Source organism: Culex quinquefasciatus, chromosome 3 (assembly GCF_015732765.1).
Source record: "Culex quinquefasciatus strain JHB chromosome 3, VPISU_Cqui_1.0_pri_paternal, whole genome shotgun sequence".
Taxonomy (NCBI): domain Eukaryota; kingdom Metazoa; phylum Arthropoda; class Insecta; order Diptera; family Culicidae; genus Culex; species Culex quinquefasciatus.
In genome coordinates this window covers 146,874,142-146,895,709 of record NC_051863.1, presented here as the reverse complement: position 1 = coordinate 146,895,709, position 21,568 = coordinate 146,874,142, and the positions used below count along the sequence as shown (strand labels likewise).

The 21,568-nt window shown below is 37.6% G+C and overlaps 1 protein-coding gene and 2 long non-coding RNA genes across 6 annotated transcripts in view; 2 read left to right on the top strand and 1 right to left on the bottom strand.

The window, feature by feature from the left end:
* Positions 1–21,530, top strand: part of LOC6036428 — a 112,167-nt gene extending 90,637 nt beyond the window's left edge. For all 4 annotated transcript variants that reach the window (XM_038262436.1, XM_038262437.1, XM_038262438.1 and 1 more), the window contains exons 6-8: positions 19,197–19,817; positions 19,872–20,051; positions 20,111–21,530. In XM_038262436.1, coding sequence (XP_038118364.1) covers positions 19,197–19,817; positions 19,872–20,051; positions 20,111–20,308 — 999 coding nt within the window. In that variant the 3' untranslated portion in view covers positions 20,309–21,530. The remainder of the gene's footprint in view (positions 1–19,196; positions 19,818–19,871; positions 20,052–20,110) is intronic.
* Positions 715–1,053, top strand: LOC119769555. Its single transcript, XR_005278421.1, has 2 exons — positions 715–937; positions 996–1,053. It is a non-coding gene; the product is annotated as an uncharacterized LOC119769555 (long non-coding RNA).
* Positions 1,235–2,076, bottom strand: LOC119769556. The gene is made up of 2 exons (XR_005278422.1): positions 1,793–2,076; positions 1,235–1,735 (listed from the first exon to the last, which is right to left on the bottom strand). It is a non-coding gene; the product is annotated as an uncharacterized LOC119769556 (long non-coding RNA).
* Positions 21,531–21,568: the final 38 nt, after the last annotated feature.

Sequence of the window (21,568 nt, the reverse complement as noted above, 5' to 3'; positions counted from 1 at the left end):
CCAAAACATTGAAGATCTGGCAACCCTGTCTCGAGGTATGCCCACTTAAGTGATATTGATGTACTTTTTGGAAGCCGGATCTCACTTACATGTATGTAAACTATGTCCGGATCCACCATCCAGCCCATCCTTGGTTAGGTTATCAAAAGACCTTTCCAACGAGTCCAAAACATTGATGATCTGGCAACCCTGTCTCGAGGTATGGCCACTTAAGTGATATTTATGTACTTTTTTATTCCGGTTATTAAAAATAGATGGAATTTTTGTACAATTCCATCATATCAGCCATTGTTGGTAATAAGTGAGGAAGGCTCCAACCACATAGGTGGATTAAGTTAGTTTTAACCTTAATAATACTGCCTTTGGTTGCTAAGATATGACCAATGACCATGTAAAGATTTATCAGTGTTGCCTAATTTTACTTTGTTTTTTATCACCGATATCTCGAGAACAAAGCGTCCGATTTACAACATTAAAAATTGAAATTTTGTGATCTTTCGTGTTTTTTTAATCAATACTAACATTTCAAGAGGGCCTTATTTTTTTTTACTATCGAAAACGGTTCAAATATTGTTAAAATCATCAATTTTAAAATTTTCTGAAATTTTTTGAATAATTTTTTAAAATGCTTTTTAAAGATTCAAAATTGTTTTAATATTGGATTTTTATCGATTTTTTAGATCGAAGTCCGTCTAGATAGGGTGATTGCAAGGGGAAAACCACTCTGCTCATTGCCCTCGAGTAGGCTGTGCCCTAAAATTGCCCAAACGTGCCCGAAGGTGCCTGAGTGAGTCCTGAAGCCAAGAAAAAAACTGGACGGTGCATAGCAACCGTGTTACTTTGTTTGTTTATAAAGCTTGAAAAATTCTGTCGGTGTTGAGTTTTCGGTCCTGCTGGATTAAATCTATTGTTACAAAGTATTGTCATTTAATTGTTGGTAAGATGTTTGTAATCAACTATAGAATGTAATTTGATCAGATAATTTTCTCTTTTAGAAAAAAGCGATTAAAAAAATATTATAAAATCAAACACACACGGATTGAACCCATTGGAAGATTCTGTAGCCCAATCCAAACTGAGGAAATTAAACGTCTGAAAAAAGTTATTGTTTTGTACCACGAAGAACTGGTCCCGCCCAGCTCGCCCTGTTTTCAAATATCTCGGCGATGCCCCTAGCTGGTTCAAGAGCTGCTACCTGATTCATGTGGCCGAAAAGCACATCTTGTTTATTGTGTTTCGATGAAATGAAAATCATCGTTACCAACTCAATAAAAATTTTCGAGAAATAAAAAAAAAACTAGTTTTTGTTAGAAATAAAAAGCATAATAAAGTGTTTTAAGAAAAAAATACAGGACACAATTTTGTAAAGCCGATGATGAATTACCTAATTTTCACTAATCTGAAACAGATAACCAGTGCAATCAACAGAGTTAGAGCTATCTCAACAACAACCACATTCAAAGCTTTCGAAAATTGACGTTATCCAAGCTTAAACATTGAACTCAGATATTAAAACGATTCACTGCGACAAACCCAAATTGTAGACCATAAACCTCGTTCTGTTTTTCTGTTTTCCAAAAAAAAAGTACACCAGAAGCATAAATATAAAACTGCTTTTATTTCTGTACAATTGATAACATTCCAATTTTAAAATTTTGAAATCCCAAGCCAAGTTTGAAAATCTTCAAATTTAGCTTCAATCGATATATCCTAAGCAACGAGTTTTTTCGTACATCTAGAATAAAAAAAACTGGGTCAATATTTATGTAGTCATGATTTGAAAATTACTTACATTTCACGACAAAATATAATTGTTTAACTCACAAATCATTTTGATTGGACAAAATTCACTTGCAACCCAAATTGCAACCAAAAACAGTTCTTCTGACAACTTAAAATGTTTGGGTCAGAATCCTGATTACTTTGATATTTTGAAATGGATTTTCCAATTGTCAAAGTCAGAATGAAAGGTTCCCGAGCATGTGCCTGAAAGAGCCTGAAGGTGCCTGAAAGTGCCTGAAGGTGCCTGAGAACGTGCCCGATGGTGCCCAGGGCTCTTTGATGAGAGTGGTTTTCCCCTTGGGTGATTGCGTCTTGAAAGGTTATTTTAACAGAATAAAAACCTTTCTCAGATAAAAATAATCATCAATTCGGAAAAAAGGCGAATCTGATCAGCGAATCACGGCACGTTCATTACGAAACGATTTTTCGGCTCGCTCCAATCGGCAAACCTGCACCGGACAGTCGTATCGCGGACCACCACCCCGGAGAATGGACCTCCAAGACAATCTGAAAGATCAAGCGAGGGGCAGCGGCATCGGCGACCAAATCTAGTTTTGGCCCGCAAAGCAGGTTTTTGAGGTCGTCCGCTACAACACGCAGCCGCCATCTGGTCAAGTCGCCGATCGACCTGGCACGATAAGTCGTTTTGCGGCGTTGATTTGCAGTCGAGCTGGGGGGTGCGTTCGGTTTGAAGGTAACGTCCGCACTCTAGTCCGACTTTTAGCACAAAATGAGACTGAACGAGCAGGTTGCGGATTTTTCAAACGAACGCACCACAAACGTTTCGGGTTCAACTTGCTCGCTTTGCACGTTCACCCCTCTTGCCATTGTCCGGTTGGCTGATCTGCTTTGGTCGATGCGTTGAGATAAAGATGAAGTAATCGGCCGGGTGAACGTCGTCGGATTGGGGATCTGCACCTCGGAATGGTAATGCCGGTCGAGGACGGGGTTTGTTTTATTCATTGCCGAGCTGTTTTGGCTTTGAAAGTCACTCCTCGCAACTCGATTAGTTGAATCGAATTTGTCCAAAGGTGGTGCAGATTGATGCGTATTTTTATTTTGATGATATAAGCTTATATCACATTTGGTCACGGTTTGTCAGATTGCGCAAGATGGTGTGCAAGGTGTCCAAATTTGGCAAATCGTGTTGCGTTAGGGAATATAACACTCATTTGATTCACTTTTGTTTTTGAATATCAGGACTGACGGCATCGCTTTTGAAGTCATCACAATATTTCAGACATAACCATTCTGTCAAACCATCCAAACCCTTGTATACTCACCTTTCTCCAATCTCTTTTGACAGACCGCCTTTAAACTAGACCGAGCCGGTGTTTATTTCACAACTCTTCCCATTTAATCAGACCCGCAGCCGTGGAGTCCTACTTAAATAGTAGCATCAACTAATGCCCCTTTCCCGCTGACTGACTGACTGCAGGCACTTTCCTCGTGCTCCACGGTCACGTGACTTCGAGCGAAGAATACGCGCCCCGGGAGAAAGGAATTCCAAGACGAACATTCGAGCGCCGACGTTTCGTTGGAAATAGGTCACCGGAGACACATCGTGAAAACGTTTGGTGAAGCACCACAGGAGAAGCGAATTCACTCCCCGCGCTGGATCAATCATCTATCATTAGAGCAACTTTCTCCCGGGAGATTACCACCCCAGGGGAACCAACGCCGGGGTGACCTCGGACCGTTAGGGCCGTGCGGCGAGGATCGTGCAAGTTCGACTGTGGGTCTGTAATCTGAGTGACGGGTAGAAAGAATGTTTCGAAAATTCGAATTTCAAGTTCTCAGGGTAAATAACACATTTTCATCACAAAATAGGATTACATTGAAATCTTATCAGCATAAATGTTTTTAAATTAGGCCATGTAAATATTAGTACAGTTATAAAATTCATTTTTAATTATTTCAAAAATCAAAAAAAATCGATTTAAAGGTGAATTTTAAAATAGCCCTTTTTAGATGTTATTTACGATTTTTAACATGATCCATACAATTTCAGCACTTTATTAAATATGCTACAAGAAATAATGATGCCATTTGCTTATGATGACTGTTCAGTATATCTATTAGGGTGGGTACGGATTTTGAAAAGTTCTCAGATCAATTTCTGGTGTGGTTCCCCTTGTAGGGCATACCCATAGAGACTCTCACACCAAATTTCAGCTCATTTGGTTAAAAACTGGCTTGTCTCAAGCGGGTTCAAGTTTACATGGAAATTACTATGGAAAATTTTGAATTTTCGTTCATTCGCTCCTACAGGCCTGGGGAAAACATGTAGAAACTTCTAGGATGGTCAGGAATGAGCGGAATCGTCTGGAGAACAACTTTCCCTAAGAGACCAGGTCGATTCGTTCAACCCCCATCGAGCTCAACGGCAATACATCCGGGGTTTTCGGAACCAACGATTTTCCCCAGAAAAGCGTCAAATTTTCCTTAGCATGCTATGAATGCTTGATGAACACCGCGACGCCACATGTCAAACAGCTACCACGTGGACAAGCATCGCCTATAAAAAATACTTTTTATTACTTTTTGAACCATAGAATTATCATTCATGGTGATCAGGATACTATTCAGCTGTATTCTGAACCTCCAAATAAGAAAAAAAAACTGTTATGGTGCAAATTTTACAATCACGTGGTAGCTGTTTGACACGTGGCGTCGCGGTGTTCATCAAGCATTCATAGCATGCTAAGGAAAATTTGACGCTTTTCTGGGGAAAATCGTTGGTTCCGAAAACCCTGGATGTATTGCCGTTGAGCTCGATGGGGGTTGAACGAATCGACCTGGTCTCTTAGGGAAAGTTGTTCTCCAGACGATTCCGCTCATTTCTGACCATCCTAGAAGTTTCTACATGTTTTCCCCAGGCCTGTAGGAGCAAATGAACGAAAATTCAAAATTTCCCATAGTAATTTCCATGTAAACTTGAACCCGCTTGAGACAAGCCAGTTTTCAACCAAATGAGCTGAAATTTGGTGTGAGAGTCCCTTTGGGTATGCCCTACAAGGGGAATCACACCAGAACTTGATCTGAGAACTATTCAAAATCCGTACCCACCCTAATATCTATATCGAGTTTCAGAAGGTTTGACAATGTAAATTTTGATATATAGCCATTGACGGTTTCCACGCGAAATCGATCATAAAAATACGATTTTGAACCGGACCATTTCCGATCTTAATAAAACTTGCTGGATCGTTTGTCCTACTCAAATCAACAACTCCTGTGCGCTCAGTTTAGTAATTCACAATGGCATTTGAATTTTAGGAATTATTTTAGTTTTAAATTATTGGTAATTAAATTTAAATTGAAAAAATCATATCTTTCGAAGCAGATGTTCAAAAAATCGATCGAAAGTGTGTTTTAACGAAAATCGTGCGCCCTTTTCAATGAAAATATTTCCAAAAGCCGAAACTTTCATTTTCGATCAAAAAATAGCCAAAAATCAAATTTTCCTCGAAAATCAGGCTGAATACACCCTTAGATTCAAATTTTGCCATTACCATTCGAAAGAGCGGACAATTTCCCACTTTTCTTCCATAGACACCAAGTTGGAGCGAAAGCGTTTTCGATTGGTTTGTAAATAAAAACCTTTTTTCGTTTTTTTTTTATTTTTTCCAAAAAACTAAATTACATGTTTTATGGCAAATTTTGTAACAGATCCCATTTTTAAACTTAAAATAAAGTTCTGCTTCCGTGGGATCTGTTACAAAATTTGCCATAAAACATGTAATTTAGTTTTTTTTGGAAAAAAATAAAAAAATACGAAAAAAGGTTTTTATTTACAAACCACTTGAAAACGCTTTCGCTCCAACTTGGTGTCTATGGAAGAAAAGTGGGAAATTGTCCGCTCTTTCGAATGGTAATGGCAAAATTTGAATCTAAGGGTGTATTCAACCTGATTTTCGAAGAAAATTTTATTTTTGGCTGTTTTTTGATCGAAAATGAAAGTTTCGGCTTTTGGAAATATTTTCATTGAAACTTTCGTCACACTTTCGATCGATTTTGAACATCTGCTTCGAAAGATATGATTTTTTCAATTTAAATTTAATTACCAATAATTTAAAACTAAAATAATTCCTAAAATTCAAATGCCATTGTGAATTACTAAACTGAGTGCACAGGAGTTGTTGATTTGAGTAGGACAAACGATCCAGCAAGTTTTATTAAGATCGGAGATGGTCCGGATTTTGAGTGGTCGATTTCGCGTGGAAACCGTCCATTTTAATATGCTATTTCCATTTTTTTTCGAAATTACCAATTTAAGCTTAATAATCTAAACCCTTTAAAGAATATTTGCAAAATGACATAACAATGTAATTTGCTATTGATGACTGCTGACCATTTTTGGGCCAAGTTTCAGAAGGTTTGATGATGTAAATTCTGAGATACAGCCATTTTAAAATGTTATATCCAAATTTTTCGAAGAAATACATAAACGCAATACAATTTTTTTTTGGAATAATGATTCCAATTGCTTCTGATGACTGTTGAGTATTTCTAAATCGAGTTTCAGTAGGTTTGATAATGTAGATTCTGAGATATAGCCATTTTAATATGTTATTTCCAAATTTTTCGAAGTAATCAATGTTAGCTTTACAATCTCAGCGTTTGAATGAATATGCAATTTGAGATAATGATGCTATTTGCTTTTGATGACTGCTGAGTATCTTTGGGCAAAGTTTCAGAAGGTTTGATAATGTCAATTCTGAGATACAACCATTTTATAATGTTATTTTCGACATTTTCGAAGAAATCAATGAAAGCTTTATAATCTCAACACTTTAAAGAATATTAGCAAATTGACATAATAATGTAATTTGCTTTTGATGACTGTTGACCATTTTTGGATCAAGTTTCAAAAGGTTTGATGATATAAATTCTGAGATACAGCCATTTTAAAATGTTATTTCCGATTTTAAATTTATATAAAATTTGAGCATTTTAAAGAATATGCAATTATAAATAATATTGCCATTTGCTTTTGATGACTGTTCAGTATTTCTAAATCGAGTTTCAAAATGTTTGATGCTCTAAATGTTGAGATACAGCCATTTTATAATGTTATTTCCGACTTTTCGAAGAAATTAAATAAAGCATTACAATTTCAACATTTTTTTTTTTAGTATGCAATTTGAGATAAAGATGTCATTTGATTTTGATGACTTCTGAGTATTTTTGGGTCTAGTTTCAGAAGGTTTGTTGATGTAAATTCCGAGCTACGGCCATTCAATAATGTTAATTTCGACTTTTTGGAAGAATTCAACGAACTCTCTAAGCTTTCAACATTTTATAGAATTCACTATACTCAGTATTCAATATTTGAAACTTTGCTTAATCCATAAAAAAAAGAATGATAAGCTGATACGCGGAACTGTAAAGAATTACTTTTATCTTAATTTTTCTTATACTTTTGAGACATCTCTTTTTACTAAGAATTCGAAGCTCTTTCCAACAGTCAAGCCAAATTCCGTACTCGACTGTGTTTCGTTCGTTTTTCGCTTTTTATCACGATTTAACATCATCATCACCATCACCTCACCACCACCGACGCGACCGCATTCGTGAGCTTTCTTTATATGGCACACCGGCTGCTATTGAATGGCAGAGGGAAGCCAAAGAAAGGCCATTAAATGGAAAGAAATGTGTTGAGGTTGAGCCCCTTAAAAGAGGAAGAAGGGAAAAAAATCGTGCTTTATGTGTCCCCGCTAACACTTCGAAGCATTGTTATTCTCGCGAGACGATTCCCAACTTGGTGTTAGAGGTTAGGGTAAGGGAGCACTTTTGGTCTCTTTATTAGACCGAATCTTACAAATTACAATTTGATCAAAAAGAGGGGTTTTTGGACATTTTTGATAACTGATTATTTTAAAACGAACTTTTGTATATTTTTTATCAAATCAATGATTATGTTTCCAAAACTGGTCCTCTTACCCTCCAAACTCAAAACATTACATTGATCAAAAGTCGTAGAAGCTTGCAGCGTATCGTGCATTGAAATCTCCCTCTCCGGCCTTTCCCTTAATTGGGACGCTGCTTGGTTGGTAGCTTCGAATTATTGTTATTGTACCACCACCTTTCTTCGTGCTGTGCTGTGCTATGCCTATTTCCCAGTAGAAGTAGGCCTAGAAGCAGCGGGTAGCGGCAATAAAGTTAAGCGCTGACTGTTCTAAAAAAAAGTTTGGCCCATAACACAACTTTCCCGAAAACGCATCGCACCAGAACACGGACACGGTTGTGGGGTGTTAATGAATGGATGTAGTTATTAATTCTCCCGGGAGCAAATGGATTCGATGAAAAGCTCTTGATAGGCCGGCTTAGAAGCCGTGAACGTTCGCCTAGCGGGACGTTGAGATTTGGGTTGTTTATTGGGCTCATTAATACCGGCTTGTCAATACCACGGCGCGATCGAGCGATCGCCCCTAATTATCACCTGTGTTAGAATTCTGACTTTTAAAAGCAAAGGTGAGAAATCGAGAGATATCTCAAAAATCAGCAGCATTGCAAGCATGTCTAGAGCTTGAAGCTTGGAATCTTAATGGGTAATTCTCAAACGAAATTGGGAAAAGTTGCCCCGACCCCTCTTCGATTTGCGTGAAACTTTGTCCTAAGGAGTAACTTTTGTCCCTGATAACGAATCCGAGGTCCGTTTTTTGATATCTCGTGACGGAGGGTCGGTACGACCCCTTCCATTTTTGAACATGCGAAAAAATAGGTGTTTTTCAATAATTTGCAGCCTGAAACGGTGATGAGATAGAAATTTGGTGTCAAAGGGACTTTTATGTAAAATTAGACGCCCGATTTAATGGCGTACTCAGAATTCCGAAAAAAACGTATTTTTCATCGAAAAAAACACTAAAAAAGTTTTAAAAATTCTCCCATTTTCCGTTACTCGACTGTAAAAAAATTTGGAACATGTCATTTTATGGGAAATTTGATGTACTTTTCGAATCTACATTGTCCCAGAAGGGTCATTTTTTCATTTAGAACAAAAATTTTCATTTTAAAATTTCGTGTTTTTTTCTAACTTTGCAGGGTTATTTTTTAGAGTGTAACAATGTTTTACAAAGTTGTAGTGCAGACAATTACAAAAAAATATATATATACATAAGGGGTTTGCTTATAAACATCACGAGTTATCGCGATTTTACAAAAAAAAAGTTTTGAAAAATTTACTTTTTGCGTTTCTCTTTGTTTCGTCGTCCGTGTCTGTCGCGGGTGACCAACGACGACCAACATTTTCAAAACTTTTTTTTCGTAAAATTGCAATAACGCGTGATGTTTATAAGCAAACCCCTTATGTCTATATATAATTTTTTGTAATTGTCTGCTCTACAACTTTGTAGAACATTGTTACACTCTAAAAAATAACCCTGCAAAGTTAGAAAAAACACGAAATTTTAAAATGAAAAATTTTGTTCTTAATGAAAAAATTACCCTTCTGGGTTAATGTAGATTCGAAAAGTATATTAAATTTCCCATAAAATGACATGTTCCAAAAATTTTTACAGTCGAGTAACGGAAAATGGGAGAATTTTTAAAACTTTTTTAGTGTTTTTTTTTTCGATGAAAAATACGTTATTTCGGAATTCTGAGTACGCCATCAAAGCGGGCGTCTAATTTTACATAAAAGTTTCTTTGACACCAAATTTCTATCTCATCACCGTTTCAGGCTGCAAATTATTGAAAAACACCTCTTTTTTCGCATGTTCAAAAATGGAAGCGGTCGTACCGCCCCTCCGTCACGAGATATCAAAAAACGGACCTTGGATTCATGATCAGGGACAAAAGTTACCCCTTAGGACAAAGTTTCACGCAAATCGAAGAGCTATCGGGGCAACTGCTGTGTGAGTTGGCGGAGAATTACCCTAATATGTAGTTTAATTTTCTAAAACTTCTTATTGAATTAGAAATTTGGATGTAATCCAACAGTTGGTATTGAGTGAGAATGGTTTTTTTTTAATTTACAGGTTTTTCATAAATACAAATAGCTGATTTTTTAATTAGTTGAGGAACATGGATTACAATACGAAATTTAAAAACCAATGGAATTATAAGAAAAATGAGTTGTTTATGTGTAGAATTATTTAATCTTTTTTTACTTGTATTGTCCCAATACTCAGACAAGAGTCAAAAGGAAAAGTGAAAAGTAATTTTATTTGAAGCAACAATTTCAAAGATTTTAGCTGAAAAAACTTCGGAAAAATTGTTAAAATCACTTTTTGATCAATTATTAAACAAATTCATCGATAATTAAATTTTCTAAGACCAATATAACCCGTAGTTAAGCGGTCCTTAAACGCAAATAAATAAAAATAATTAAATTTGAATTGATAGAATAATGCAGGTATAAGGATTGTACAAATTTTATTTCACGTTTTTGTCCATCGGCTGAAAGGGGCAACAAAATTTATAAAACTTTAAGTATCACAAAATGAATTGATAAAAAAAATGAAGTTTTCCGTCATTTTCCGATCTGTAGTGCCACAATTTTTTTTTTTTTTCATAATTTCCAAGAGTGCTCTATTTGATTAATCAATAAAAATAAACGTTATTGTAATTTGTTTGGCCTTTGATTTTATGAGAATTTTTTTACTGAGAGGGGGGGGGAAATCTTTTAAAAAATATAATGTCCTAAAACACATCTTGTTATCTTTTTATATTTTTGAAATTGCAGACAATAGGTTGAATTACATAAGGTCAAAAGTGTACAAAAAATCGGAATAAAAACGGTCGAAAGAGAGAAAATGAGAAAAAAAAATGAAGCCTGCAGCACAAAGTAATTTATTATTTTTGCATAGTTTTTGTAAGTACAAAAAGGAGCAACAAAAAAAACATTTTTAAATAAAAATTTGAAGTTTCATTTCAGGCTAACTTTTCTAGTTTCTTAATTATTTTAAACATGATAATTTCTAGAACATGTTTTGTGAGAAAATGTAACATTTTTACAAAGATTTTCAATTTAAACATTAATGGAACTTATTTTTGTTTCTGGGACAATACTGTATTCTTTTATTTTTAATTTTGTCAAATCGTGTATTCCTGCTTCAATTATAATTCGCAATTTTTTTTTTTCGTTCTTTAAAATATGAGTTTATGAAAAGAAAAAGTCAATTGGAGTCAATTCAAACTTATTTAAGAAAAAAAAATGTTGTCTCAGTTTTTGTGAGTTATTTTTGATTCTTTGAAACAAGAAGAGTTCTTTAAAAAAAATGAGAAAAAGTCTTAACTCAAACATATTTAAAGGAAATTTGAATTACTTCAGAAAAAAAAAATCTGGAATTTTTGTGAGTCTTTCCAATCTTCCATACATCAATTGTTCTTTAGAATTTTTTATTCTTTCTACCGAGTTTTTTTTTTTGTATAATTACAGTTCAGACTCGATTATCCTAAGCCTCGATTATCCGAAGTTTCGATTATCCGAAGTTCGATTATCCGAAGGTTTTTATGGGACTTCGAATAACGAATTGTATGGGACTTCGAATAATCGTATCAAGAAGAAAAAAAAGTCGTTTTTTTCTTTTTCTTTTTTGAAACATCAAATTGTAGTTCTGCGACCACATTTTAGAAAAAATTGAATAGTTGATTGCTTATTAAATAATTAAATGCATTTTTTCAATATTTTGTCACCGTCATATTGGATTAAAAAATGTAAATCACTTTAGCGTAAATTTCTTCCGATATTTTTAGATGTTGAAACAATGTTGAGGCTTCGATGAATTTTAAACTATTCAAATTACGAAGTAATTGAAGAACTAAATCACTTAAAATTAGGCCATCCAAAAGTTCCCAAAATCAACTCCCGTAGCAGCCACCCCGGGAAGAGCGAGACCTTGCCATTCAGCTACTCTCCTGTGAGAAAATTGAGACCCAAAAGAACAACAATGCTTCATTCAGTCGCGATAAACCACACAGCGAACGGACACCCTTTCCCCAACTATTGTTGTTTGCTAACTTTCCCGGCCACGATATGGTTCCCTAAATGGAGCTTTTTCCCGACCCCAAAGCAGAGAGGTGAGGGGAGTTACTTCCAGACACGAAACTGCACACCAAAACGGACAAGTAACCGAGATTTTGATCGCCGCGAAAACGAATGAAAGAAATGCCGTTCACTCTCCCATGATTATCATCATCGTCAGCTTCTCCGACCCGGCGATCAACCAATCATGATGATCGCGCCCGATTAAGATCACGTGGCGACTCGAAAAGCAAAAGGTTCTACCCGTTTATGTCGCCTCCAAATTTGTGGAATTTCCGTGACGGCAGCTGACACCGATGGGCACAGTTAGTTTTGATGATTAGATTTGGGAAAAAAAGGTGGTGAACTAATTTGCGATCCGGTGTGACCACGGTCAAGCTGTGAATTGGCCCAGATTTAATGGGTCAGATTAGAGGGGAGGTTGATTGCTGTTTTTGGGACGGCCATTAGAAGTGACAGGGCGTGTAATTCGGGTGAGCAGTTTTGATGATCAGATAGAGTGAGGTGATTCGATTTTTTGAGCATCTTTTGGATTGAATATCTGCACGAAAGGAGAAAGCACTTCCTGAAATTCTATTCGAAGTAATGCTGACTTTCAAGTTGTTCCCGATCACACTGAACCGTTTAACCCGATTCATCTTTGACTTTGAATTTAAAGTGACTTTTTCCACTTTAAACCCCAATTAATCACACTCGATCAGCCTTGAATCCGGCAGAACGAATTCGGGAACAACCTTGCCCCGTCAATGGGATCAGCGTCAGCTGGTATAGTGTTGAAAGGTGCCTTTCTCGAACTGGCCACCTCAAAGCCCTGGCGAAATTTATACGACATTAATATTGACATCCCCGACTCGGCAGAAAGAAAAGCGACTCCGTCGAAAAAACGGGATTTTGAATTGGGGGTAATTTTCTGGAACGTCAGCACTGAGACCTCGTGGCCCCCGGACTGTTGATGGCTTTCGGGCCATGGCACCGCAGAAGTCATTCCGTGACGACCTGGTGGCTAATGCCGAACGATAACATAAACTGGGAAGCGCGCTCGGGGGGCGAAACAGTGCAGAATTAAGGTAATTAGAGTACAACTATCCAGATTGCTGGAATTCCGCATTGTCTGTCAACGTTGCGCTGGCTGGAGAAAGCTAGGCAGAAGTCTTCCAGAAGATTGGATCAGCTCCAGGAAAGGAACATGGAAGTTAGGAGCAATACGGGATCATTAGATGATCCCGGAAGTGCTATGTACCACCCATGGCGACTCAAACAATAAAATTGATGCATAGCTTCACTGCTTTTTTCCGTACTGCTTCTGCATTACTGCTTTATTATTTTCCTCCTCCCTGCTTCACTATTTCGTTGCTATACATATTTGCGTCACAGCATGGCTGCATCACTGTAAAACTTCTTCACTGATTGACTGCTTCACAGCATCACTGCTTCACTTCTTTACTACATTTCTTTTTCACTGCTTTTCTGCTTCACTGCCATACTGCTTCACTGTTTTACTGCTTCACTATTTTATTGCTTTATTACATTACTGCTTCACTACCTCACAACATCAATCGATACTACTTCACCGCCTTCCTGCTTTACTACTTCAATGCTTTACTACTTTACTACAGTACTGCTTTACTTCTTTACTGCTTCACTTTTTTTACTTCTCTGCAATACTGCTTCACTTCTTTACTACATTACTGCTTTACAACTTTACTACTTCACTGCCTTACTGCTTCACTACTTTAATGCTTTACTACATTACTGTTTCACTGTCATAGTGCTTCACAATTTTACTGCTTTACTTGTAACTCCATGACTGCTTCACTACCATACTGCTTCACTGCTTTACTGCTTCTTAACTTTACTGCTTTACTACATTACTGCTTCACTACTTTACTGCTTCACTACTTTAATGCTTTACTACATTACTGCTTCACTGCCTTGTTGCTTCACTGTCATACTGTTTCACTACTTTACTGCTTTACACGTTACTGCTTTACTGCTTCACTACTTTACTGCTTTACGCATTACTGCTTTACTGCTTAACTGCCATACTAACTTACTTTTTTACTGCTTCACTACTTTACTGCTTTACGCATTACTACTTTACTGCTTAACTGCCATACTACTTTACTTCTTTACTGCCATACTGCTTTACTTCTTTACTGCTTCACTACATTAATGCTTCACTGCCTTACTGCTTCACTGTCATACTGCTTCACTACATTACTGCTCTATTGGGGTACTGTTTTTGTACTTCACTGCTTTACTGCGTCAGTGTTTAATTGATGTATTGCTTCACAACATTACTGCTCATTACTTTACTGATCACTGCTTCTTACTTAATTACCGCTTCACTTTTTTACTGCTTCATGTTACACTAAATCACTGCTAAACAGCTTTCTCTCAATATATTCTCAATGCTTCTGCATCTGCCTAGGAGTTGAAGTCCGTAATAGAAGCGAAACCCATTTGACAAGCTTCTGCCTATAAAAACAACATTTCTTAGTAGCAGTTGTAAAACTTGACCTATTTCCTGCGGGGTGTGAAAAGAAGGAAATTTAATTTGCCAAATGAGCTTCCGCACAGTCTTCAGGGGAGCATTTCTTAGCAGTGTGTGTCCCCTGAAGGGATAATTTGAACTTTGCTCATTATTACAATTCTGCATGACTTGCCTCTGGAGGAGGTTTTTTTGTGTCTTTTCATTTATTTCAACTAGAAATAAGATTTTGAGGATTTGGCACAGCTTAACTTCTATGACCTCCCCCGAAAGAACTCAAGCGGAACACTTCAAAGGTCTTCAAAATCTAGTTAAAAGTAACTGTAAAACAGCGTTGACAAATGATGCTCCAAGCCACTCTAGACCCACTCAATATTCAACGATCTTCGAAGGGGGGAGGGTTCACCAACCATGTAATATAGAACACGACGACAAACCAGGCCATCTACTGCGTCGTCACGGTACACCTTCGAACCACTTCGGAGGGACAACAAAAAACTGACTCTTGAACCAGCACCACCGTGCACATTATGGTAATTGATTGGGTCTTTCAGCTGCGCGGGTCTAAACGCGCGCCGATATGAAGTCTCTCTCGGGGCTTTCATCTTGGAATGGGCACAGAGAATGTTCAGCAAAAAAAATGAAAAACCGCGGCGAGACACGACACCAAAAACCTAGTTTTGCGTCCATTATGGCCACAGCGCAGAGCAGAGCGCTCTGGTTCAAATTATGCTGCTCCACGAGGTCTCGAAAGGGTCACATGGTGTACAAGATTGGCTTTTAATTTTCTCCACTCAATCAATCCCGGCGTCGAGGGGGTCGTCCAGAAATTACGTGATCTTCAGATAACCTCAAATTAACCTCAACTTATGACGAATCAAATCGATTTTACCAAAGCGTAACGTAATCGCTGAATGCCCCCCCCCCCCCCTTTAAGTCGACGTACATTATGAGAGCAGACCTTAACAACAACTGGACCAGACCAGGTTTGTTGGCAAAGGTAACCGCGCCGCCGCTGACATTTCGAACGTATGGCCCTGAGAGGTGAACGCCAGTGCAGACAGCACTGGGCGAAGGGTCTTTAGGGATTATGGTATCCCGGACCGATCAGCGTGCAGTACGGGGCGTTTCCATGTTTTGACTTGGGTGTTTTGCGAAACCTTTTCCAGACGGTTAAGATGGCGACTTGGAGAGGCTGTAATTTTGCATTAAAAATATAGCTTGTGGTATTTTTAATTTTCTGCTAAACAGTTACTTTTAAAACAGAGAACAACTTAAAAATCACATAAAGGAAGATCCATAAATAGCACCTCCAGAAGTCATGCATCGATAATTTTCCTATGCATAATGGTGGCAACTGAGCAAACCTTTAAATTATCCCTACAGGGGACAAGCTACACGGGAAGATGGTTTCCCCTGGAGGTTTGCGGGAACTCATTTGGTAAATTGAATTTCCACCGTTCCGCAACACACCCTCCTTAGGCGATAGGTCAAGTTTGATTCAGTTAGCAGAAGATGCCGGCACTACTCTCAAGTCCAAGTGCACACGGTTGAGCCTTCAGCGTTTAGAAAGATAGTTTTCCTCGTCATTAAACATTCATGGTGTTGGCTTGGACATTTATCGTGTCAAGAAATGAGTGGAAAATTATGTTTGAAGCAAATATTTAAATATTTAAAAACATGAAAATAATAATCGCTTTTTTTCAATTCTTTCCAAGAAAAGGATTAACTTGCAAATAAATCTGCATAATAATAGCTACGGAGAAAATACAGTTTCCAAAAAGGTAAACAAGCGTTCATAAAATTCGAAACCACGACCAAAGAAGCCATTTTGTGTCATTGGTTCACCAAGTTCAGAAATAGTACGATAAATAGTACGATAAATAGTACGTAAATATTCGAAAATCTTGCGAAAATCTGTATCTTTTGAAGGATTTTTCTCATCGGTTTGGTGTCATCGACAAAGTTGTAGGTTGATGAGGACAATTATGGAAACAATTGATGCACGATAAAAAAATGCCAATTTTTTTAACAAAATTTTTTGTCGCAATAATTCAATATCCCAAAATCCATTTATTTTTGTTGATTTTATGAAAATTTTCCAAATTTTTTGAAGAAAAATTTTTTTTGGAAAAGTATAAATTTTAATGGATTTTTTTGTAACTTTAGGCCGTTGCAAATATTTTTAGAAGTTTATGTCCCTCGACTCCGACCAAAGTCGAGGGGGGGGGGGGAGGGGGCAAAATAATAAAAAAGTATAAAAATTAAAATTACGAGCCATGGTTTAAACATTTTAATAAAAAAAGTGTTTTGAAATGCATTATACACCTGTCTTGTTGTGTTGCCATCATTAGTTTCCAAAATATCTAAGTATCCCGAACTGACGGTAGTAACTAAATTCATGCATTTTAGATTGGTTTCAGTTCATTAGACTTCTATTTTCAAGGAAATTTTGAAGTTTTTCAGAAAAATATTTTTTTTGCCCCCTGAGCCATGGGTTTCCTATGTACATAGGACCTTTTGAAAAAGTAAGCGAGATATATTGTTTTTTAATATCTCCAATCTGTGAAACACAGATATTCAAAGAAAATGATTTTCAAATAGTTCAACAATTGTGAAATATTTTAAAATAAACGATAAACAACAACAAAAACTTTTTTTTAATTCAAATTAAATTATTAGCTCAGAATTTTCTTTTAAAAAGGAACTGACACATTTTACTGAAAGTCATTTAGCCGAAGAGACATTTTGCCGAAGGTTTTTTTTAGGTATTTATTTTTGACAGAGTTTCGTTTTGCAAAATATTTGAACTTCTTTACAAAACTCACCAAAACTTTTTTCTGAAAAAATCAAGAATGCAAAACATCTCAGAAAAAAAAACTCCCTCACAAATCTTGTTTTTACGTCAAAATAATTCTAAGATTTTTTCTTGTTGCAATGAATGCAAAATTCATAAGAACCTGCCAAATTTAAAAAATTAATAAAAAATATGCAGAATTTTATTTCCTCAAAGCACATGTTTAAATCAAACAAAAGCTAAAGAAATAAATGAACATTACTTTTTAAAAACGAGGAAACTGCCATGTAAAAATACATGCAAAAATCGTGAATTTTAGAAACAATATTTTTCAAAACAGCTCAAAATAGTTTTTAAGCTGCTTGTTTTAAGGGACTACTCATGCTCAATAGAATACAAAACAATCATAAATATATCAAAACTTATCCCTAATTAACTAAAAAAATTGTCATTTAAAAATACAAAAACTCAAAGAATTTGTTTTTCGAAATTTTGCATGTATTCTCACTGTTTTAGAGGTTTTTGAATGAAATACTAAAAAAATCACAAATACCGCATTTTCTCGAAAATAATTTTTTTTTTATAATTCGCAATATGGACATCAAACGATTCGAAATTTTAAATGTATTTTAACACTTCTAGAGATCTTTGAAATTCCAAAATTTTCACAAAATACCGAAAATTTTCGAAAATACTATTTTTTATGATTTTCAATATGCTTATCAAACGATTCCAAACTTAGCATGTATTTTAACTGTTTTAGAGTTTTTTAAATGAAAAAGCAGGTAAAATTTCACTTCGTTTGATACCCATATTGCGAATTATAAAACATTTAGTATTTTCGAGTAAATACGATAGTTTGTGAAAATTGAAGTATGGGTATCGTTTGATACCCATATTTTTTCATATTTTTTTTTTATTAGGTCCTTTTTGGTGCTGAGACCTGGTTTGGACCGAGTCGGCTTTTGTAATTAAATTTTACTTAGATACCCATTCTACTTATATACATATTTCATTAAATAAAACAGTTAAAATACAAACAAAATTTCGAGACTTTAGAAAAAAATCTGGTTAATCGAACCTAGAAAAAAAATTATTATCGAGTTTAAGTTTGACCCGGAAACTATGCCAAAGTGATTTAAAAATTTTAAATCCAAGATGGCGGCTAAAATGACGGTGATGAATTATTGAAATAATGCATTTTGTTATTTAATAGGCTTATAAATATTAAAATTTGACTGACATGGGGTCGCTGAACTCGAATTTAATGTTAAATACGAGAAAATAAAAAAAACGCGCTTTTTTTCTTGATTTAATTATCAGAAGTTCCATACAAACTTTCGGAATTTCGGATAATCGAAACTTCGGATAGTCGATGTTTCGGACAATCGAGTCTGGACTGTATTTTGAGCATTTATAAATAACACCGACCAGCCGCTGCTTGATTTTTGAGTTGTATGCAACAGAAACAGCCTAATTCTCCATACAAACATTGATGAAAAATTGTCCAATCCAAAAACAGAATTGCATAAATTGAAATTTTACGTGGTTCTGCGGATTTGCTTGTGTTTGCTTCGTCAAGAACAACAACCGAATTTCTCCGAATCGCTGATTCATCACACCTCTCTCAATTCTCGAAATTGTGTCAATAGCCCCCTCTCAACCAATCAGTTATCCAAACACTGATTCAAAACCTAACGGTTCCGCGTGAACCTTTTGAACAGCAATTAATAAGCTTTGGAGCATTTTTTTTTTCGCCAACCCATCAATCACTCTTAAACGGTTCTAAATTCTACACCGCGACCAGAAGCATCCACATTTCGTTCGTTCTTTGCGGATTCTTTTGGACATGCCCTCGATGACTTGCGCACTCTACGCGATCATTTGCGCCCCAAGGTTGTTGACTTTCCTTTTTTTCGACTGCAGAAAAAACGCCAACGTCATTGGTCTAATTTGAATATATCGAATTTTGAGATAACTCTTTGCTGGTTCTCTTTTGAAGAGTAATTATGATCATTAGAGTGAGGTTTTGTTCAACGTCAAGATTCTAATTGCAACGGTTAGCTTCAGGGGGTTCTTCTTATCTTGAAATCGAACCTCTTTACTAAACTTTATTCTCTCTCTCAATTCCGCAGGACGACGGTGGGATCGAGTTCTTCAACACGATCGTGTTGCAGCCCCATCTGAAGTTGGTCACCGACCTGGGCCGTGGCTACCACGTGCGTTGCCGGTACAAGAGCCGTGAGGCCGCGATGAAGCCGGGCCACAAGTCCCGTGGCAAAGCGGACGACAGTCGACCCCTGGCCCTGACCAGTGCCGAGGGTGGAACCGGAGATCGGCGCGACTATGGCCGCTCGCTGGACAAGGACACCCAGCTGGACGAGGTGGCAGAGAACGAAAACGACGTCAAGCCGATGCCCGGCTGTCACATGAAGATCTTCACCGGCGAAAAGCTGGCCGAAAACGTCAAGATCGGTGACCCGCTAACGCTCGTGATCAACATCGACAAACAGGCGCTGTACGGACTGCACGTGACGGATTGTCTGGTGCGGGATGGGCTCGGTTGGGGTGAGCAGAAGCTGATCAACGACGAGGGTTGCCCGCTGGACAGCGAGATTTTGGGCCCGTTCGAGTACACCGAGGATCGGGCGAAGGCCACGGTGACCTTCCCGGCGCACAAGTTCCCGTACACCACGTCGGTGTACTATCAGTGTAATGTGCGGCTGTGCGCGCTCGATGATCCCGACTGCCACAAGGTAGGTTACTTTTGGTTTTGATCAGAGGGATTTGTTTCAACCTTCCATTTTCAGACCCCAACCTGCGTTGGCCGCAACAAACCGCGGGAGAAGCGACAGGCTGCCTCGACGACGTCCGCCTCAACGACGGACGACGAAGGTCTCCCCGCGACGATCGAGGTCTTCTCCGGGCTGTACGTCAACGAGAACGCCGAGGTGATCAACGACGACGGCGACTCGGTGTTCAAGGAGAAGGTGAGTGCTTGGAGCAAATTTGCAAATGCTCAAAATTGAGTAATATTTACTCTTTTCAGACTCCGGACGATGCCATCTGCGTGTCCCAGCGGAGCTTCGCCGTTGCCATAGCGATCGCCGGCCTCTGCCTGATGCTGGCCGTGGTCCTTGCCGTGATGTGCATCGTCGCGCGACGCTCCGGCAAGACCGTGTCCAACTCGGGCAGCTCGATCTACAGCGGGCCGTACACGAACACTGCCTTCTCGCACAGCAGCTAAAACGGCTGAATCGGGAATTTTTAATGAGAGTGTGAGCGAGTGAGCCGTGAGCGTTAGTGTGAGCGTGAGTGTCGTCGAGTGACTTCTGTGATTCTTCCCTTGAAAGAAAGATAAAAAAAATGGTGGAAAGAGAGATAAAACTATTACTAACACCGCGAACACTAACTAATTTTAGTAACAAAAGGGTCTTTTAGAGGAATCGAACCGCGAAATTTCATAGGGTAATCGTGCCAACTAGTGAATATAGGTACTTTTTTAAACTAGAGCCTCACTTTATTGGTAGAAAACTGCAAGACATCTACGAGAGTATTATATAACCCAAGTTTGGAGTGAAACTTTAACCAGTTCTTCAAAATCAAACATTAGAGCTACTTTGAAAACCGCTTCACTTCTAGAATATCACCAGGACAATGACTTATTTAAAGTTTCCCCGCCCTCTCCCAACCTCTCAGTCATAAATTGTCCGCTGATATCGCAGAGGATGGATCCTCTAGCCCAGGATCAACGCGTTCGCTCGCGGCATGATTTGGAGAAATCTAACCCCTTAGATTGTATTTCTTCTCCTCATGTCCCCCTCCGAGCAACCTGTACCGACCTCTGTCCTAACCTTTAAGTTAAACACTATCCCTTAAACTGTTGGTTCCTTTGTGCGCCATGCTCTAATCCAATTGTTACTTTTTGCACACAAGCACACGCTGTCCAAACTAAGTCAGGTGTCGGGTAACTTCTACTATATGCCAACAACATGGTTTTCTATTCAGGTCTGTCCGAACTACGCGTTTCGTCTAAATAATGTTAAGCAAAAGTCTTTAAACTAAAAAGAAGAAGAAAAAAAGAAGAGAGTGTATTTTAAAAAATATATATGTAAGAGCGACGAAGAGAGAGCAGAACTCGCAGGATTTAGATCTGTACGTGTTAGGAAACTGGGATATGATAAAACATTTTAAAAAAGGCTCAAAGTAACAAAACGCGCACTGCTTAATGGTTTAAAGTATAAGAAAATGTTTTCTTGTATCGCAGTTTAGCGAAAAACTAAGTGAATGTGCATGGGATACAAATAAGTTATATTCTAGAAAGATACGAGTCTTTACAACGACAATGCGAAATGCAAACGAAACTGAAAACGCAAACCCCCTAACAGCGGCACTGTATTTGAAACATTGGAGTATCTGTGTAAACGAGGGAGAACTGAACGAATTTAAATAAAATTTGGAAAATGTAAGCGAGTGCTTTATTTGACAAAATATCACATTTCAACAG